General features: G+C 42.8%; 1 protein-coding gene across 1 annotated transcript; it reads right to left on the bottom strand.

Annotated features, from left to right (window-relative positions):
• Positions 1-1,582: 1,582 nt before the first annotated feature.
• LOC132900769 (myosin-16-like) lies at positions 1,583-20,697 on the bottom strand. Its single transcript, XM_060943048.1, has 41 exons — positions 20,488-20,697; positions 20,211-20,354; positions 19,943-20,099; positions 19,799-19,826; positions 19,550-19,649; positions 19,345-19,437; positions 19,176-19,239; positions 18,990-19,088; positions 17,322-17,425; positions 17,101-17,239; positions 16,745-17,013; positions 16,484-16,654; positions 16,223-16,399; positions 15,947-16,132; positions 15,759-15,846; positions 15,505-15,622; positions 13,661-13,781; positions 13,446-13,582; positions 13,270-13,351; positions 13,023-13,196; positions 12,715-12,942; positions 12,465-12,569; positions 12,293-12,379; positions 12,065-12,210; positions 11,898-11,988; positions 11,731-11,787; positions 11,559-11,645; positions 8,559-8,804; positions 8,354-8,471; positions 7,338-7,465; positions 7,025-7,221; positions 6,807-6,939; positions 6,470-6,686; positions 5,557-5,693; positions 5,316-5,419; positions 5,034-5,226; positions 4,646-4,849; positions 2,990-3,115; positions 2,719-2,889; positions 1,905-2,105; positions 1,583-1,780 (listed from the first exon to the last, which is right to left on the bottom strand). Exons 1-41 carry the CDS (start codon positions 20,695-20,697, stop codon positions 1,583-1,585), a joined length of 5,835 nt encoding a protein of 1,944 aa, XP_060799031.1.
• Between the last annotated feature and the right edge of the window lie 869 nt (positions 20,698-21,566).

The following is a 21,566-nucleotide window of genomic DNA, read 5'->3' as shown; positions in this document are numbered from 1 at the left end:
ATGTGAGTGTGAATGGATGTTTGTCTCTGTATGTCAGCCCTGCGATGACCTGGCGACTTGTCCAGGGTGTACCCCGTCTCTCACCCATAGTTAGCTGGGATAGGCTCCAGCTTGCCTGCGACCCTGTAGAATAGGATAAGTGGCTACAGATAATGGATGGATGGCACATAGGCCAATTTCTGCACTGATTCAACATCTCATTTGGTGGCATCTCATTTTGTTGCCTCACAGCGAGAAGGTCCTGGGTTTGAGCCCAGTGGCCTACAGGGGCCTTTCTGTGTGGAGTTTGCATGTTCTCCCCGTGTCTCTGAGGGTTTCCTCCAGGTGCTCCGGTTTCCCTCACAGTTCAAAGACATGTGGTTAGGTTAACATGGGGCAGCCATGGCCTGAAGGTTGAGCTGAAGTGCCCTTGAGCAAGGCACCTATCTCCAACTGCTCTCCGGGTGCTGTAACATAGCTGCCCACTGCTCTGGGTATGTGTGTGTGCTCATTGCTCACTTGTGTGTTCACTGCTTCAGATGGGTTAAATGCAGAGGAGAAATTTCACTGTGTGCTTAAGTCTGTGCTTGAGTGCAGATTCCTGTTCTTGGCTGCAGGAGTGGAACCCAATGTGGTCTTCTGCTGTTGCATGCTGAGATGCTTTTCTGCTCACCACGGTTGTAAAGAGTGATTATATGAGTTATTATATCCTTCCTGGCAGCTCAAACCAATCTGGCCATTTTCCTCTGACCTCTCTTATCAACAAGGCGTTTGTTTCCACCCACAGAACTGTCGCTCACTCAATGTTTTTTGTTTTTCGCACCATTCTGTGTAAACTCTAGAGACTGTTGTATGTGAAAACCCCAGGAGATCAGCAGCTTCTGAAATACTCAAACCAACACCCATGCCACAGTGAAAGTCCCACTTTGAGATCACAATTTTTCCCATTCTGATGTTTGGAGTGAACATAAACTGAAGCTCTTGATTTGTATCTGCATGATTTGATGCATTGTGCTGCTGTCAAGGGATCGGCTGATTAGAGAACTGCATCAAACAGCAGGTGGATGGGTGTTCCTAATAAAGTGGCTGGTGAGTGTAATTGAATAGCAGACACAGTAAGATTTGCTGAGAGTTTATTAAGATAAAGCTAATCTCATGACAGGAAAGTGACAGACACAGGTGCACCCTCCATCGTTGATATGAGAATGCAGCTTCCCCCAATCGTTCCCCATTACTGAACACCATTTCGAAAGAACTTTCAATGGACTTGATTAAACTCATACAAACACAGATGTTTTTTTTCTTATCTAATACATAAAAGACATTCGACGAACAAGTGGAACTATATTATGACCATTTAAGACTTTTTCAGTTTATTTTTAAGACTTCTGTTTTCCTCTTCAGTCCCATCGGCTGTGTAGAAATCCTTCAAGTGGGGAACGAGTGCTGGTTTGTTTGTTACTCTAGGAAAGAAAAAGCAGGTTAATTTTAAATTCGTGCACCGTTACCACTAGGATCAAAGATTCTATTAGTTTCTGAGAGAAACAGAAAAATTAAAAGGGGATGCAATGGTTGTGCTAACCTCCTGCACGGGTTAAGACTCTTACTCCTCTGAGGAACTCTTAGATGTTTTCATGACCTGTACGATCTCGACGTTCGTAAAGCCCTTGCTCACTGCAGCACGGTTCCTGGTGCGGAGCTTGTTCAGTGCCATCTCTGCCATGCCAGCTCTTTCCTCAGCATCATCAAGCTCATGCACGGTCTTCCTATACTTGGACAGGCTTGCATTAGCTTGCTCCTCCTGTAGCCACGCAAGATAAATATGTTTTAAGCGCAGGAAGAAACGTAGGCTGTCTCTCATTAATATATGTCAACATGCAGTATGTGCATTAAATCTGAGACTAGAAATGCACTAAGGCACTCACAGCCTCCTCTATCTGCCTCTTGTAAGACTTCAGTTTGTTCTGTAGTTTCTCGACAAGCTCCTGCATGCGCTGGTTAGTCTTCTGGTCTTCTTCTGACTGGAAGATTAGCTCTTTAAGGCGCCGCTCGTTCTTACGCAGTGCTTTGACTGTCTCGACATGCCGCTTCTGCTCAGCGTCCAGCTCACTCTCCAGCTCCTTGGCCTGTATAGAAATACTGATTTCACCACTGCATGAACTATATAGGTGTAGGACACCTAAAAGTGATATGAAGAGGTACACTACATGGCCAAAAGTTTGTAAACACCTGACAATTGCACCCATATCTACCCATTCCAGATTTATTCCCCGTTTGATGTTATAATATGCTCCACTCTTCTGGGAAGGCTTTCCACTTGATTTCAGACCGGGGTTGTGGAGATTTGTGTTCATTCAGCACAAAAGAGCATTCATGAGATCAGGCAATGGTGTTATCTGGGGTGCAGTTGGTGTTCCAATTCATCCCAAAGGCGTTCAGTGGGGTTGAGGTCAGGACTTTGTGCAGGACACTCGAGTTCTTCCACTCCATCCTTAACACACCATATCTTCATGGAACTCGCTTTGTGTACAGGAGCCTTGTCATGCTGGAACAGGTTTGGACTTCTCCATTGAAGGGAAATTGTAATGCTACAGCATCCAAAGACACCCTATACAATTGTTTGCCTCACATTTGTGAGAATAGTTTCGAAAAGCCATCACATCATGGGTGTGATGATCAGGTGTCCACAAACTTTTGGCCATAGAGTATACTGTATTTCGAGCGCTATTTTGGACTCACCTTGGCCTCGAGCTTTTGGATGGTACGTTTGCCAGCCTTCAGTGCAAGCTCCTCTGCTTCTTCCACTTTGAGCTGCAGCTCTTTGATCGTCAGCTCATTGTTCTTCTTTATCTTTTCCAGATGCATACAATGGTCCTGCTCCTGACGCAGTTCCTCAGCCATGCGAGTTGCCTGGGAAAGAGATGGAAAAACCCAAGAAAAATGTCTTTAATCACAGGTACTGTAATTGAATTAAGCCAGAATGTTTTTGGAAAGTATGTGCCAGACTGACATCTGTGACTGCCTTCTTGGCCCTTTCATCAGCAGCACGGAACTCGCTGATCAGCTCTTCGTTCTCGCTGGAGAGGCGAGTGAGGTCTGCTTCCATTTTACGCTTCATGACATTTAAAGCCTGGTTCTGTAAAATAGGAGAAAAGAAATCTGTTCTGTATGAACGTATGCTGAATTTCAGCATACACTCACCGGCCACTTTATTAGGAACACCCATCCACCTGCAGTTCTCTAATCAGCGAATCCCTTGACAGCAGCCCAGTGCATAAGATAATGCAGATACAAATCAAGAGCTTCAGTTAATGTTCACTTCAAACATCCATCCATTAATTATCTGTAGTTGCTTATCCTGGTCTACAGGGTCGCAGGCAAGCTGGAGCCTATCCCAGCTGACTATGGGCGAGAGGCGGGGTACACCCTGGACAAGTCGCCAGGTCATCGCAGGGCTGACACATAGACACAGACAACCATTCACACTCACGGTCAATTTAGAGTCACCAGTTAACCTAACCTGCATGTCTTTGGACTGTGGGGGAAACCGGAGCACCCGGAGGAAACCCACGCGGACACGGGGAGAACATGCAAACTCCACACAGAAAGGCGCTCATCGGCCACTGGGCTCGAACCCAGGACCGTCTTGCTGTGAGGCGACAGCGCTAACCACTACACCACTGTGCTGCCCACTTCAAACATCAGAATGGGAAAAATTGTGATCTCTGACTTTCACTGTGGCATGGGTGTTGGTTTGAGCCAGATGGACTGGTTTGGGTATTTCAGAAACTGCTGATCTCCTGGGCTTTTCACACACAACAGTCTCTAGAGTTTACACAGCATGGTGCGAAAAACAAAAAACATTGAGTGAGCGACAGTTCTGTGGGTGGAAACAAATGCCTTGTTGATAAAAGAGGTCAGAGGAAAATGGCCATATTGGTTTCAGCTGCCAGGAAGGATATAGCAACTCTTATAATCACTCTATACAACCGTGGTGAGCAGAAAAGCATCTCAGCATGCAACAGCAGAAGACCACGTTGAGGTCCACTCCTGCAGCTAAGAACAGGGATCTTAGAATCAAGAACAAGTTCCTATTAAAGTGTATGTTTGTGTTAATACAGACCGAGCAAAACATTAGTAGTTGCACTATTCTACTGCATAAAAAGCAATATACAGTACTTTAATCCTAAAAAAAAAATTGGGCGGCATGGTGGTGTAGTGGTTAGCACTGTCGCCTCACAGCAAGAAGGTTTTGGGTTCGAGCTCAGCAGCTGACAGGGGCCTTTCTGTGTGGAGTTTGCATGTTCTCCCCGTGTCTGCGTGGGTTTCCTCCAGGTGCTCCGGTTTCCCCCACAGTCCAAAGACATGTGGTTAGATTAAAATGGGGCAGCTATGGGCTAAAGTACCCTTGAGGAAGGCACCTAAACCCCCAACTGCTCCCTGGGCGCTGTAGCATAGCTGCCCACTGCTCTGGGTATGTATGTGTGTGTGTATTCACTGCTTCAGATGGGTTCAATGCAGAGGAGGAATTTCACTGTGTGCTTGAGTGTATGTGTGATAAATAAAGGCTTCTTCTTCTTAATCGTTCAGATTTGATTGGATATTTTGGTATTTATTTGCCTATAGTAATGTTGAACCATCTTCAGCTTTGGGGTGTGTTCTATACCTGCACACTGAGCTCATTGTGGCGCTCAGTGATATCCACCAGTTCCTGCTCGAGGAGTTTTCTGGAACGCTCAGAAGCCTCCAGGCCACTGCGCACTTCCTCTATCTCGGTCTGCATTAAGCAGAGTCGGCGCTCTTGCAGGTTGTACTGCTCCCTCAGCTCCTCATGTACACGTGCATCCTCATCCATCTGCATCTGCATATCCTAGCATGTGGACAGACAGAGTCAAACACTTGATCACTCCCAGAATGGTTACATGCAGTATAACTAATTCTCAATTGTATGTTTAATAGCTAAAAATGCAATGCCAGTATAGGAGTTCTGTCTATCGCAGCCGTCACAAGTCAGAGTTGAATCAGACTTCACCCTGAGGCTGTGTGTGCCTTACTTTGATCTGCTGTTGCAGTCTTTTGAGAGTTTTGACTAGTTCGCTGTTGTTCTTGTTGGCATGGTCCAGCTGGATCTCCATCTCGTTCAGGTCAGACTCCATTTTCTTCTTCAGTCTCAAAGCCTCGGCACGACCTTTAGCCTCTGCCTCTAGGCTAGCTTGCAGTGATTCCACTGCCCGCTGGTGGTTTTTCCTAAAGACAGCAGCACCGGTTAATAGCTCAGCAAGATACAGGAATCACTTTTTTATTCTTCTTTCTTTCAGAGCAGATACAGTAAAGACCTTGTGATTTCAAACTCTTCTTCTTTCTCATGAATTCTCCGATCAATGTCTGCTTTGACCTGAGCCAACTCCAGCTGGACTCGGACCACCTTCCCTTCCTCAACCTTAATCAAAAGACAGGACATAATGCATGCATGACAGATTTTCCTAAGAGTCATTAACTGATCTTGGATATAAAAACATACGTCATACAGAATACATTTGGTTGTGGTTTAACTGTTGAACAAATCCTTTGTTATACCTCCAGAGAGGCTTCTGCTTCCTCTAGGGCCAACTGCAGCTCATCCCTCTCAACCTCCAACTTCTTCTTAGCTTTCTGCAGCTCATGGACATTCTTCCCACCTTCACCCAGCTGCTCCATGAGATCTCGGATCTCATCTTAGAGGTCAGGTCAAATTGAAACATATCAAAAATATCATCCTGAAGACCAAGCTTAGACTCTACAATAGTAATGTCAAATCTGTGCTGCTTTATGGCTCTGAGTGCTGGCGTGTTGTGAAGTCAAATATGAACAAGATCAGTGCATTCCATAATGGGTGTTTACGGAAGATATGCCGTATCTTTTGGCCGCAGAAAGTGTCGAATGAAGAACTCTATAGACACACGGGCTGCTATAACATCATACTGGAAATTAAGCGCAGTCGCCTGAAATGGTTGGGACACATTTTAAGAATGGACCAGGGGCGCATACCGAAGACATCGCTACAGTGGACCCCTGCTGGGAGGCATAGGCCTGGACGACCCAAAACAACCTGGTGAAGAACAGTCCAGACCGAGCTTGAAGAGATGGGCCTAAGATGGGGCTAAGCCCAAAAAGTAGCGAAGGATCGCCAAGAATGGTGTTGCCGGGTCGGGGCCTTATTTTCCACCAGGGAAGAAGAGGATAAGTAAGTAAAAATATCATATGAAGTGCATGTACAGCAATGCTGAAAAAAATGCTTGTGGACAGCATTTGGAATTACATAATTTTTTTCAAATGTAGTAATACGGTATTTAAAAAAAATAAGTTTAGCTGACCACTCGTTTATACACCATCATCCGTTTATCGCAAATATGAGCGAGACATAAAATCTCGGAAGGAAGCACATCCTTTACCTTTAAGAAAGGGTAGGTTCGCGAACACATGATCATATCGTTTTAGCATATGGCCTTACCAGAGAGGGTTTTGTTATCTTTCTTGACAGTCTCCAGGTGGTCCAGTGATTCCTCATAGGCTGTCTTGATCTTGTAGACCTCTGTCATGTATGAGCGGCATTCCTTTTGCGAATTCTCCAGCTCGAGTTGCAGTTCTTCACACTTCTGGCTCCATTCTGCAATCATCTTGTCAAAGGTGCGCTGCTTCTTATCAAGTGCAGCTGCAGCAGCATTGGACTACAGTAAAGAGAAAAAGGCCCTTCTCTTCAAATGCGTACGTTGTCATGGGGGAATGATTTCCTCAAAACCTGGATGCTAAATACCAATCTAATGCTACTGAGTGAGTAAAAACAAAACCTTCTCCAGGTCAATAGTCAGATCCTCTACTTCTCCCTGAAGCCTTTGCTTGACCTTCTCCAGGCTCGCTGCACGTGCCTGCGCTGCCTCTGCAGCTTCCTCAGCCTCCTGAAGCCGAGCAGTCAGCTTGCGCCTATAGACAAAGACTTTCTTTTTATACCTGTTTTCCAAACCCACTCATCTCCTTTATCTGACACATTATTCATCAGGTTGATTACTTGGTCTCCTCCAGCTCCTCAGTTTTGTGAATGGCATCAGTCTCGTACTTGGTCCTCCAGGTGGTCACCTCAGAGTTGAGCTTGGAGATGAGGCGCTGCATTTCTGCCTTAACCTCTTGTTCCTCCTCCACCTGCTCTTTCAGGAGATCCAGGTCATGGCGAGCATTAGCCAGTCCGACGAAAGCTGCACTCCGAGCCTGAAAGAGGATGAGGCAAAGTTAATTTTCTTCTCATACTTCTCCTTGATCTGGAGATTAGCAAATTAATCGATCCAGAGTGACAATTTAATCAATTCAGTGCGACAGTTTTTCACCTTTGACTCTTCGTCCACTTGTCTCTTCAGCTCATCATTTTGGGTCGTCAGTGAAGCCTTGATCCGTGTGACTTGGTTCAGCTTACTTTGTACCTCTCCCAGCTCACGGCTCAAGTCGCTGTTCTCAGCTGAAGGAAAATTGTCATCAATATCTCATCTCATTATCTCTAGCCGCTTTATCCTGTTCTACAGGGTCGCAGGCAAGCTGGAGCCTATCCCAGCTGACTACGGGCGAAAGGCGGGGTACACCCTGGACAAGTCGCCAGGTCATCACAGGGCTGACACATAGACACAGACAACCATTCACACTCACATTCACACCTACGGTCAATTTAGAGTCACCAGTTAACCTAACCTGCATGTCTTTGGACTGTGGGGGAAACCGGAGCACCCGGAGGAAACCCACGCGGACACGGGGAGAACATGCAAACTCCACACAGAAAGGCCCTCGCCGGCCACGGGGCTCGAACCCGGACCTTCTTGCTGCGAGGCAACAGCGCTAACCACTACACCACCGTGCCGCCTGTCATCAATATCTCATCTCATCTCATTATCTCTAGCCGCTTTATCCTTCTACAGGGTCGCAGGCAAGCTGGAGCCTATCCCAGCTGACTACGGGCGAAAGGCGGGGTACACCCTGGACAAGTCGCCAGGTCATCACAGGGCTGACACATAGACACAGACAACCATTCACACTCACATTCACACCTACGGTCAATTTAGAGTCACCAGTTAACCTAACCTGCATGTCTTTGGACTGTGGGGGAAACCGGAGCACCCGGAGGAAACCCACGCGGACACGGGGAGAACATGCAAACTCCACACAGAAAGGCCCTCGCCGGCCCCGGGGCTCGAACCCAGGACCTTCTTGCTGTGAGGCGACAGCGCTAACCACTACACCACCGTGCCGCCGTCATCAATATCATGTTTTTAAATATGTTTAATTCATAGCGTGAATTATTCAGTTACACTTGGTGCTAAGCTGTGTTATGGAAACGAGAATTAGCTGTCTCTACCTGACAGTTGGATTTTGGTGATGTTGAGCTCAGTATGGGACTTCTCCATCTCTACCAGTCTGGACTTAACCTCTGCCAAGCTGTCCTCTAACTTACGGACATGGACCTCTGTGTTCAGCTGCGTGGTCATAAGACTTAGTCAAGCTCTCAAATCAAATTACAGTGCACTGATCAATATCGCAATAACCTTGACATTATCTCTCACCTTGGCTTTCTGGACTAACTCTACAGTGCTGTTTAGGTCATCAATCTCCGCCTTCATGACCTGCTTGTCCTTCTCAAGCTTGATACGGACTCTCTGTAGATTCTCTACTTGCTCAGCCAGCTCAGCCATGGCGTCCGAGTGCTTCTTCCTCAGGGCCGAGGCAGTGGCTTCGGACTGGAGAGCTGCTTCCTCTAACTCTCTGCGGAGCTTCAGGAGCTCGGCTTCACGTTTCTTATTCTGCTCAATCTGTCCATGTACAGTACATGCACATATACATTCAGTGGGTTTGCATATGTTTATCGGTATCATCACAGCGTATTCATTTATTTTTTAAATTTTATGTTTAATATGTAAATCCACTCAAGGTTGAGAATGATCAGTGTCAGTACAGCACTGAGCATATGAAAAATGTATTATAAAAAGAACTCGTTTGTTGGTTGGTTGGCTTTACAGTAAAGTAAAGGTATTTGTTTTTTGGCAGTATGCTTCAAAAGAGGAATGCTATTAAAGCCTAAATAGCAAAATTGGACTATTTATAATGAAAAATAAAATGTTTTTTTGTACGTGCAAATGATAAAATGTGACTTTTCTCAATCAATGGCTGCTTGTTCTACAAAAAAGTATTAAATATACAAAAATATCTTAGAATTTCAACCCACTCTTCTTATTCACTTTGTAAAGTATTTACAGGAGGAAAAAAATCATATAACAGGAGAAATGTTCCAAAGTGTAAATATGCCATATTCTGCATTACAGTTGTATCATCAAGTATTTAAAGAAACATTTAAAAAAAAAAAGTTCACAGTAAAAAGACTTAAAATTAAAAATTATTCTCTGTAATATTCTCCTCTGTTGCATATTTTTTAATGAATATTACTTAATTAGCATGGGTACGTACACTGTAAAACATTTTCTGTATAAATTACAGTTACAGTATAGTACTGTAATATATTTAAACATCATTCTTGTATGTTTACAGTAATATACTCTAAATTGTGCAAGTCATATACTTGTAAATATAATTATAGTATAAATTAAATCATAATCCAGTACATTTGCTCATTTGGCTGGTGTAGGATACAACTGAGGAGAAGGGTCAAGGACCCAACCATTGCAGTGCTGGGATTTCAAAATATGACCTTCTGATCTGCAACTCAATAACTGCTGGAAATATTAGATATCCCACAATGCATTGCATTCTCTGGGATTTTACTGAAAATCAGTGCACTGCTCTACCTGCCTAATTGGTTACAGTACAATCCTGTAAAATAATAAAACAGTATTTTGCTATAAAATAAATACATTTACAGCTATTTTTACAGTGTAGCATATACTCTTAAGAGTATATACGCATGAGGCAATGTTAGCTAATGTCACTGATGTGTTTTTTCATTCATATCATTCAGATAATTATTTTTATTAAATATTTAGCCAAAATTATCGTTAAGTTTAAACTAGGAATGTCACAGTATATGATGTGATGACAAATCACAATACAAATTTATGACTATTTGAATTGAAATAAAAATGAAGTGCTATTATTATCAGGATAATAGCATAATCTGTTAGTTTTTTCTAGCTTTTCTAGTTTTTCCTAGTTTTTCACTGTGTTGTTTAGACAGCAGAGGAAACAATAACCTACAGTAGTGGGAATACATGTGTCTTTACTGCAGGCGGTAGTAACACAGCTCTAATGCTGTGAAAAAGCAGGGGTAAAAAAAACAGATCTAAAATGGGAAAGAGCTGTTGTGTGACTGACTGTACAAACAGATTTAACAGAAATCGGAGCTCTCTTTTTACAGTCTGCTGAAAGATAAAGAAAAGAGAAGAAAAATGAAGGTAGTAGAAATGTTCATAAATGTTTATTTTAAAAAGGCCTATTTGTTATTAACTTTTTATTTTTAATAAAAGGAATGTTTTAGTTTATAGGTTATTATATTTTATTCCAACCTTTACAAATGTGGGTAAATCATTCTTGTTGGTTATTAAGAAAATGAAGCAAAAAGTTTTTTTTTTTTTAATTTAACTAAAGGAATACTTAAGTTGATAAAGAATAGGAAAATAAATGTTGCATTTTTTTGGTAATAAAATTTTCTTCAGTTCATTTTTGCTCAAAAAAATCATATGAAAATTGAATCATGAATTGAATCCAATCGTGAATTGGATGGATTGTTACATGCCTAGTTTAAACATAGAAAAAAAATCCATTTAAAACTTTCCCACCTGTCATTAATAATGTCTAATGATGTATAGGCTATAAATACAAACACGACCTTGTGTACCTAGACGTTGCCAAAAAGGGCAGCTATTTCTACTTTGTTCAATGAAATGCATATCAAATTTTCCTCGATGTAATCTACATTCCTATATTCTTACAAAGGAAGGCTGTCTGTCTCTCTGTCTGTTCACCTGTGCAAATCGACATGGCTGGACACACATACTCCATACTTTGCACATGGATTGGTGACACCCCAGAGGGGCCCAAGACAACATTTTCAATTTTCCAAAACATGGAATCCAATCCAACACACTATCATTTCCCATAGGCTACATGCTCACGCTAACACACCACGCGCATCCTCGGTAGGGATTCCCCTCCCCGACTCGCCTGAGAGTTTTGATTGTACGGGATCTCGCAATCAGTGCTCCTCGCTGGAGATTTCCACTAGAGCCGAGTCTACGTCAATGAGGAGACATGAGTGATTTACATCATTTTGACAGAACACAGTGAAAACATTATATCACGTGATATATATGACCAAACCCTAGGACCAACACAGCCCCTGTGAAGAACACCATTCAGAGGAAATCAGGTTCACGGGCAATAACTACTAGTACAGTTCTGAAAACTACAGACTTTCCTGAACTGAAATATCTGCAAATTGCATTGAATAATTCACAACAACATCTGATGGCTTTTCCCAGACCCCCACACATATACTGCAGTGTCTAAATAGGAAGAAAGTAGTAATGTGTAACTGCAATTTCAGCGAAACAGACCTGTGCGATAGTGGCACCCCCTGCTTCTTCTAATCGGTCTCCAAGATCCTCCAGATCCCGAGCCAAATCTGCTCGCTGCTTCTCAACCTTAGAACAGAAGGCCCAGTTAAACTAGAAAACACACTTCGTGGAAATGGGATGAGTAGGAAATGTGATGAGTAGAGTGAAATACCTTCGCTCTGATTGCCCTCTCCGCCTCCAGTTCTTCCTCAAGCTCCTCAATGCGAGCCTGGATGACCGGAAAATGCATTAGTGGAATTTCAAGGGAATAGCAGTCATGTTTCCCCCCAACAGACAGTGAAAATGACAGAAATTAATGTATTTTATTTTTAAATAAACCTGGTGCTCTTTGAGCTTCCTGTGCAGAGTGGAGCTGAGAGATTGCTCATCCTCTAGTTTGGCATTAACATGATTAATTTCCAAGTCCCTCCTGAAATGATAATACGTTAATTAGAATACACTCCTTGTAATAAATGATACTCTTTGTGTATTGAAACTGCATGTACTTTTTAACAACTTCCTCCAGATCGATTTTAACTCTTTCCATTTCGTTGAGATTGTCAATGGTCATCTTTAAGTCAGCCTCCGCTTTGCGTCTGGCTTTTTCCACCTCTCCACGTATTTTCTTCTCTTGTTCCCAGTTATCTTCCAGCTAAAGAAATAGGATCCCCATTGTTACACAAAGCCTGAGATGGTTATTTATACCTCAGTGTTTTCCAATTCCTGAAGCTCACCTCGTGCACTTGAGTGGTGAGCTTGCTGTTGGCTTTGGTGAGGTGGTTTACTTTATCTTCCTCTGCTTGAAGGTCATCCAGAGTTTTCTAAGGGTGGAAAGTGCATCTGAACACGTAAATACTAGGGTTTGTATAAAAGTGTTGAACTATGTGCAATGTGGCTGAGACTAACCTGTTGCATTTCCTCCACGGCCTTTCTTTCTTTTTGAAACCGAGCAATTGTGTCATCTTTTTGATTTAGATCTGCTGTCAGAGAGCGCACTTTGATATCCAGGCCCTGGAATGCCAGAACTTATATTCATTAAAGCGTTTCTTTGTTTTGTTATTATCTGTCTGAGGCAGTGTATTATATCTCTATGACAATTACTGTTTTGAATTGCCGGTTTTGCAATGAATTTGGAAAATGCACCCTTGGGTTTCACCTGTTTTTCTTTCTCTGACTTTGCCAGAGTCGATTCCAAGCCTTCCAGATCTCTCTTCAGGTCCATCAGCTCTGCCTCCAGCTTCCGCCTGTGAGCACTCAATGCTGTAGCAGCACTCTCCTCCTCCTCCAGCCTCTCTTTGAAATCCTGTATCTGTTCCTCCATGTTCATCTTCTGTTTCATCAGCTGGTTACAGCGCTCCTCGGCATCTGCTATGGTGTCTTGTTCCTATGAATAAAAACAATATACTTATATCAATACCTATAAATCTCAAAAACATCTATTCTGATTTTTCCCCCCCGACTTACAGCCACTAAGGCTAAGGCCAAGTCACTTTTTTCTTTGGAAAGAGTGACTAGTTTTTCATCCATCTCTTTGATCTTCTCCACCATTTCTGCTGTCTTTTCAAGTGCCACTCGCAACTCTTCCTCCTTGGCTTTTAATTCCTCCTCCTGGCGAGCTACATGGAGCAAAGGCTTAACCTAAAAACAAAAGCTAATTGTTTGTAAATTGGACATTAAAAAAAAAGTCTCCCTCTTCATAGTTTAAGCTTACCTTTGTATAGAGTCTCCACCAACCCCAGAATCGGAGCTGAAGGAACTTCCTTACATTTCGCTGGATGGCAATAAGAGCAATTCTGAAAAACAAAAAGACAAGTGTGTTGTACTGTATTTACATTTCATAAAATGTGTATAAAGCACGAGAGGAAGGTATCCATCCTTCTGACAGACCTTCTCTCAAGCATCTTCTTAAACTCAATTCTCATAAGCATGCCCCAGAGATGGGCCTGCAGCATGGTCATGATCTTAGCCAAACGTTCATCTCGCATGTCCTCGAGCTTAGCCAGGACTCCAGCACGGAAGAACACCTGGAATATAAAAAACCTTTATTACATTCTGTATTGAGATCTTTATACATCTGACACACTGTGATCCAAAGATCATACCTTAGTGTGTCCTACTTTATACTCTGTATTATCCAAACCAATTGAACCTAAAATCAACTCGGAGGCCTTTTTGTTGTCCACAAATCCCTTTGGGATGATGTTGGGGTTCAGGATGTAATACCTGTGGAAAAGGTTGACAATTAGTAATGTATAGAAATGTGCAATTCTGAAAATAGCAGTCCTTGTGCTAACGTCTGTAATTTCAGTAAGGGTTGAGGTGGCTCCAGAGTCTATCCCAGAAACCCTGAGATCGAGGCAGGGACACACACTGAATGCTGGTGATGCCAGTCCATTACAGTGCACCATATACAAACACATTCACAACCTAATGGCATGTTTCTGGGAGGTAGGAAGAAACCGGAGAACCCTGAGTAAACCCTCATGGACTTGGGGGAGAAAATGAGAAACTCCATGCACAGTAACCAGTGACACAAGCTCAGGATTGAACTGGGGAACCCGTGAGACAGCACTATACACTACTGTGTAAATTGTAACAATTGATTTCTTTGTTACTCATCTCATCTCATTATCTCTAGCCGCTTTATCCTTCTACAGGGTCGCAGGCAAGCTGGAGCCTATCCCAGCTGACTACAGGCGAAAGGCGGGGTACACCCTGGACAAGTCGCCAGGTCATCACAGGGCTGACACATAGACACAGACAACCATTCACACTCACATTCACACCTACGGTCAATTTAGAGTCACCAGTTAACCTAACCTGCATGTCTTTGGACTGTGGGGGAAACCGGAGCACCTGGAGGAAACCCACGCGGACACGGGGAGAACATGCAAACTCCACACAGAAAGGCCCTTGCCGGCCACGGGGCTCGAACCCGGACCTTCTTGCTGTGAGGCGACAGCGCTAACCACTACACCACCGTGCCGCCCCCTTCTTTGTTACTTATTAAGAAATATTACTTATTAATGGTATTAAGAATTTATTCATCCATTGTCTATACCGCTTATCCATTGCAGGTCATGGGTGAGCTGAAGCCAATCCTAGTTGATATCGGGCGAGAGGCGGGGGACACCCTGGACAGGATGCTAGTCTATCATGGTGCTAACACAGAGAGACAAACAACCATTCACACTCACATTCACACCTATGGGCAATTTAGAGTAGCCAGTTGACCTAAACAGGCTACTAGACAGGACCTGGACAGGAAACTGGAGCACCCGGAGGAAATCTACACAGGCACAGGGAGGACAGGACATGCCTGACCTCACTAAAGCTCTTGGAGCTGAATGAACACAAATCCCTACAGTCACACTTCAAAATCTAGTGGAAAGCCTTCCCAGAAGAGTGGAGCAGCAAAGGGGGAATAAATCTGGAATGAGATGTTCAACAAACATACATGGGTGTGATGATCAGGTGTTCACAAACTTTTGGCCACATAGTATAGGTGTACAGTATATTGATGATTTCAATGTAATTTGACTCCAATGACTTTGGAACCAGTGGCACAGTGGTGTAGTGGTTAGCACTGTCGCCTCACAGCAAGAAGGTCCTGGGTTCAAGCCCAGTGGCCGACGAGGGCCTTTCTGTGTGGAGTTTGCATGCTTTCCCCATATCCGCGTGGGTTTCCTCCGGGTGCTCCGGTTTCCCCCACAGTCCAAAGGCATGCAGGTTAGGCTAATTGGTGGCTCTAAATTGACCGTAGGTGTGAATGGTTGTCTGTGTCTATGTGTTAGCCCTGCGATGACCTGGCGACTCGTCCAGGGTGAACCCCGCCTCTCGCCCATAGTCAGCTGGGATAGGCTCCAGCTTGCCTGTGACCCTGCACAGGATAAGCGGTTACAGATAATGGATGGATGGACTTTGGAACTGTATGAGAGAGGAATACCTTTGCTTAAATTCAGGGTACTGCAGTCTATTGGGAAAGCCTTTTCTGCAAATGCGGATTCCCTCCAGTACACCGTTACAAGCCAGCTGGTGCAGGACTAACTTTGCATCGCAAACACCTGGTCGAACACAATGGCTTACATAAGCATGCTAAAACCACTTAATAATTCGACAAAGCAGTAGTACATTGTATGTATTGTTCTACATGTCCTTATTTGACAAGAAGTTATTCAACCAAACCAAAAAAAAAAATACCAGATTGTTTGAATTCGTTGGGTACAATACAGCGGACAAAATGGGGTGCCGTGCTTCGCAGGGTACTCATCAGTTTGTTCAGCTGCTCCTTTTGTGAGAAAGGGAACCAAGCACCATAAAAGACAGAACATAAAATGCTTTTTAATTACAAAAGAATTTGTCATTTTCAGCACGATAACATCTGGTACCCTATAGAATGCAGATACAGTCAGGAAGGAAGAACCCTTTTTCTGCCTTTTGGCTCCTGCAGCACCTTCCTCTTCTTTAAAGAGTTGAGCTAGGAGGGACATGGAGGACTTCTGGTATAGACCAACCACTGTCTCATTCAGTGGGTCCTTATTCTTTTCCAGCCAGCCTGAAATATTGTATCCCACCTAGAACAATGGATTCAAGCCACAATGAATAGTACCTAAAGCTGACGTCATAAAGAGGAATATAGAAAATATTTCCAGAAGCAGACTCACAGTGCCGGCGTAATGAATCAGCTCAAAGTGTGTTTCTGGACCTTTCTTAGCACTTTTCGGCTTCAGGAAGTTAGGAGATTTGCCCAGATGATTGTCATACAAGGAAGCTTTGAAAGTGGCATCTGTGGCCTTGGGGAAGACGCATTGCTCCTCGAGAATGGAAAATATGCCCATCGGCTGAAATACAGAAGAAAATTAGCAAGAAAATGATGGAACCTGGTGAACTGAATTATTAGTAAAAGTAATAAAATGTTTGGTAACCTTCTCCAGCAAATCAATACAGGCCTGCAGATCAAGCCCAAAATCTATAAAGACCCATTCTATCCCCTCTTTCTTGTATTCCTCCTGTTCCAGGACGAACATGTGGTGGTTGAAAAACTGTTGCAGCTTTTCATTTGTGAAGTTGATGCACAGCTGTTCAAAGCTGTTAAACTATGCAGAAAAATAACCCAAAAATGAACAGTGGAGTGGAGGATCTATTTAGATATAAGGTATGGTTCATAAAATGATTCCAGAAGTTACCTCAAAGATTTCAAAGCCAGCAATATCTAGAACGCCGATGAAAAACTGGCGCTGCATCTTGGTGTCCAGCGTTTTATTAATCCTGTACACCATCCATTTGAACATTCTGTCATAGATGGCTTTAGCCAGAGCTCCAATGGAGTAGACACACTGGTCCTGGTTCTGACCTTTGGTCACAAACTCATTTCCAACTTTAACACGAGGCCTGGTGATTCCTTTCTGCAGGTCTCCAGAGTTGATTGCCATGAGGTGGGCAACTTTGTCAGCCACTAAATACAGATCATTATCGTGGTTACTTTACAGCTAGTTCTTTATCAACCATGCAAATTTGTTTTAACTCAATGACACCTGCTTACCCTCAGTGGTGTCAACATCAGCCTGTTCCTCTCTTGGTTTTTGCTTGAATTTCATGTTCCCGAAGTGCATTATGCCCGCAGTTAGTTTGTAGATGCTCATTTTCTCCTCAGCAGTAAAGCCGAGAACATCAAATGCCATCTATGAAGAAAATACAAATCTTAATATATTTCTTCTAATACTGAAAAGTGTCAAAGGCTGTTAGTGGTTTATTTGGGCTTACATCAGTCAGCATCAGTTCTTCACCATCGTCCATGTTATCCACCACCGTGACTCCTTGGCAGATCCAAACATATTGCTTTGGATCAGGTGCCAAAAGGAGATCCTCTGAAAAACAACAAAGGAATTGTAAATCAATAAGTACTTAGACAGTTACATATTTTTGTTGTTTTCTCTCTGTACCTCAGCATAATGGACAAGAAATTAAACTGTAAGACTAAAGTGCAGAGTGCTAGCTTTAATAAAATCATGATGCCAGGACACACATCTTCACCAGAAATAACCAAGTAGCCAGTTACCTATTTTTTTTTTAAATGGCCATAATTTCAATGTTAATCATCAGTAACCACTTTATTGTGGTCAGGGTCATGGTGGATCCGGAACCTGTCCCGGGAACACTGGGCACGAAGCAGAAATGCACCCTGGGTACCAGCATAGTTTTGGGAGAAATGCACCACATACCAGTATAGTTTTGGGAGGTCAAATCAAGGTCAGGATTGAATCTGGGACCTTGGCACTGTGAGGTGGCAATGATATGATGACTATGCCAGTGTGCCACCTCATATACACTATACGAAAAAAAGGTATGTGGACACCTGAGTATCACACCCATATGTGATTCTTTCCCAAACTGTTGCCAGAAAGTTGGAAGCGTACAATTGTATAGAATGTCTTTGCATGCTGTAGCATTAAGATTTCTCATCACTGGAACTAAGAGACCCAAACTTGCTCCAGCATGACAATGCTCCTATGCACAATGCGCTCCATGAGAAATGGTGTGTTAAGGTTGGCGTGGAAGAACTCGAGTGTACTGCACAGAGCCCTGACCTCAACCCTACTGAAAATCTTTAGGATGAACTGGAACACCATTTTGGCGGCACGGTGGTGTAGTGGTTAGCACTGTTGCCTTACAGCAAGAAGGTTCTGGGTTCCAGTCCAGTGGCTGACAGGGTCTTTCTGTGTGGAGTTTGCATGTTATCCTCATGTCTGCGTGGGTTTCCTCCGGGTGCTCCAGTTTCCCTCACAGTCCAAAGACGTGCAGGTTAGGCTAATTGGTGGCTCTAAATTGTCCGTAGGTGTGAATGTGAGTGTGAATGGTTGTTTGTCTCTATGTGTCAGCCCTGTGATGATCTGGTGACTTGTCCAGGGTGTACCCTGCCTCTCACCCATAGTCAGCTGGGATAGGCTCCAGCTTGCCTGCGACCCTGCACAGGATAAGCGATTACAGATAATGAATGGATGGATGGAACACCATTTGCACCCCAGGCCTCCTCAGTGCCTGACCTCACTAAAGCTCTTGTTGCTAAATGAACACAAATCCCCACAGCCTCACTCCAAAACCTAGTGCAAAGCTTTCCCTGAAGAATGGAGGCTCCTCTCATAACAGCAAAGTGGAACTAACCCAGTATTAATACACATGGTTTTGGAATGGGCATATGGGTGTGATCAGGTGTCTACATACTTTTGGCCATATAGTGTAGGTGCTTTAAAAGAAAGCTCATGGCTTGTGCTTTTAACTTCTAGCAATAATAGAGTATGCTGGAGTGCAGAGTCAAATCAAGAGAAATGTTGCACTACGTAATTACTTACAGATGACTGTATAGTAAGTACATGATTAAGTTAATGAGCAGGTGTCAATAAATAAATCAAATAAGTCAAATAAATAACACACCCAGCAGTTCTGGTTTCCTCCCTGAGAGAAGCTGGTAAAAGATGTGATAGCTGCGTTCCGCTGCTTGCTGAGAGATGACACGGGATTTCTCCAGAAGATCTTCAAGCAAAACCATACTGTCTTGTTCGAATAGATTTTAGCTGAAATTCTATGAAGTTGTATGCTGAGTACATTTTAGACACTTACAGCTCTCAATGTCTGCACCAGCCAGCTTAGCTGTTGGTCCAAAGTGAATACGGATAAATTTACCCTGAAAGAAATATTATGAGTTATTTGAAATGAAATGCGATTTCCCTGTAGTTTATAGCTCATACTGTATTTTTTGGAAATGGAACTTAAAAAAAAAATTCCTCACAAAACGAGATGAATTGTTGTTCCTAATGGTTTTGGCATTGCCAAAAGCCTCCAAGACTGGGTTAGCCTGGATGATTTGATCCTCCAGGGAGCCCTGAGAGAAGACATTTTCATCATCAATATCAACCTCTGCCATTATTCACATGTACTGAACGTGAGCAAGGAGTATTGTGCTGCACAGGAGAACATCAATCACATTTGCATACCTTGGAATCTGGAGCCGGCTTCCCTCCAGTGGCACCCACGTTGGCGAAGTACTGGATGACCTTTTTGGTGTTCTCAGTCTTGCCAGCTCCAGATTCTCCACTGTATATGAACAGTGAGGTTTTTTTTTTCAGGAATTGGAAACTTCTTTGAAAGTTTTATCACACTCAGAGCACATAACAAAATACAGTACTACCTTATAAAAATATACGTATCTGTGAAAAGTCTCTGTAATTTTCGAAAAGACTTACGTGATAAGCAAAGACTGGTTTTCTTGCTCTAAAATTAGAGACGCCGTTTATTTATTTTTTGGATTGACTGCTGTCATCCAATATGCTTATTTCCATGAATCCACAAATAAAATGTGAAAAAGCAGGGTTATTTTTCCCACTTACCCATCATCATGTCATGATATGCATTGTCAGAGATGGAGAAAAGGTGAGGAGGAACTTCACTGCGTTTTTTCCCTTTATACATCTGAGCAACTTTTGCTCCATAAATTGGAAGCCATTTGTACGGGTTCACAGTTACACAGAAGAGCCCAGAGTAGGTCTGCAGAATGCAATAGGTCTTATTATTATTATTATTATTATTATTATTATAAAAAGTTCAACAGGTTGATTTTGCTTATATGAGAATGTTTAATGAGATATGTAGTCTTACATAGATTCTCATATGGGTGTAACGTGAACGAAGGTTGTCCAACACACTGGCTTCATTCAGGAAGGTCAGATTAGCCATATCGCTAGCCTGATAAAACTTTGGTGGATTCATTTGTTGTATATCATCTTTCCTTACAGTGAGTGTCTAAAGACAAATAAAGATGCCTGTTAGACATAAAATACACACAAGGATTCCATTTAAAATAGAATTAAAATTAGTACTAGGGTACTCTGATGAAGTTCACCAAAAACCCTTCATAAATGCCCAAGTGACATACTGCGTTTTTAGCCGTCTTCACAGTGACTTTGTCATTGTCCTCGGCCTGAATCTCCCCCGCGATGAAACTTTCCTTATCGTCTCTCAGCCAGCATGACTTCTTAATGTCATAGGACTTGTTCATGACCTCCAACTTTTCTTTTTCTGAGGGTGCCAGGAACGGCATGGGGTCCACATCATCTCCACACTCACCTTTGTAGGCACCTGGCATGGTGGCTCAGTTCCTTTATACCCACACCAGCTGGTCAGAAGAGGTACCAGTCACAGAGCTGCATCAGACAAGAGACAAAATGAAGACGATACACATTTGTGGCACATTTGTACAAAGTAGGTAACAAGTTGGGAAAACGGTATCCAAGCAGCTTTAAAATACAAGTGGTGAATGTGTACTTACCAGAGCACGGTACGGTGAGGAGCACTTGCTGATGTGACAGGCTGTTCTGGAGAAGCTATTATATATGAGTTGTTGATATCCTGATTTGGTCATAACTATTAAGAAAGCCATTACCCACTGTCTAGGGAACATCAGTTGATTGCTTTGACTTGAGGGAACTCATGCCTTGACCTTTTAGGGTATTTAAAAAATAATAACAACATGCTTAATGTGTTTTTCCCATTGGAGACAGAGCAATAATAAATAACAATACTAAATTGCAGCTAAATTCTTTCACTTAACCATTTTCATAATTTCATGCCGCCTTTGAATTGCATTAATTGACAAAATAACACTCGAGAACATTTTTTCTTTGCTTTTATAAGTCTGCTGTATCGCTTATTGTAATTTTTTCATCTACCACAAAAAAAGCAACTGTTTATTATGGCGAGGAATTGATTTAGACTAATTATTAAATCCGCTAATTTATTTCTCAATAAATATTTTTGCATGTATTAAAGAAAATTAATTCCATTGACTGTATATCATCTAGTTGTGGTTTACCTATTACAACACCATGCAGCTGTCTTGTAAAGTCAAACAGAAAGATTTGCCTTTGATATCTTGCTTGTAATGTCAGGATATTAGACTAATCCCAGACGCTCAGGCAAAATGCAGCTAAATGATGGACTCTGAGCATGTGTGGA

This window comes from Neoarius graeffei, chromosome 16 (genome assembly GCF_027579695.1).
Source record: "Neoarius graeffei isolate fNeoGra1 chromosome 16, fNeoGra1.pri, whole genome shotgun sequence".
In the NCBI taxonomy this organism is placed as follows: Eukaryota; Metazoa; Chordata; class Actinopteri; order Siluriformes; family Ariidae; genus Neoarius; species Neoarius graeffei.
Note: the sequence above shows the minus strand (reverse complement) of the source record. Positions and strands in the feature narration are given on the sequence as shown.

Coding starts and splice junctions, on each gene's coding strand:
- LOC132900769 (XM_060943048.1), bottom strand. CDS start 20,697: ATGCCAGGTGCCTACAAAGGTGAGTGTGGAGATGATGTGGACCCCATG. Junction 12,570..12,714: donor AGTCAGAGAAAGAAAAACAG/GTGAAACCCAAG, acceptor CTGGCATTCCAG/GGCCTGGATATCAAAGTGCG. Junction 1,781..1,904: donor AGAGGCAGATAGAGGAGGCT/GTGAGTGCCTTA, acceptor GCGTGGCTACAG/GAGGAGCAAGCTAATGCAAG.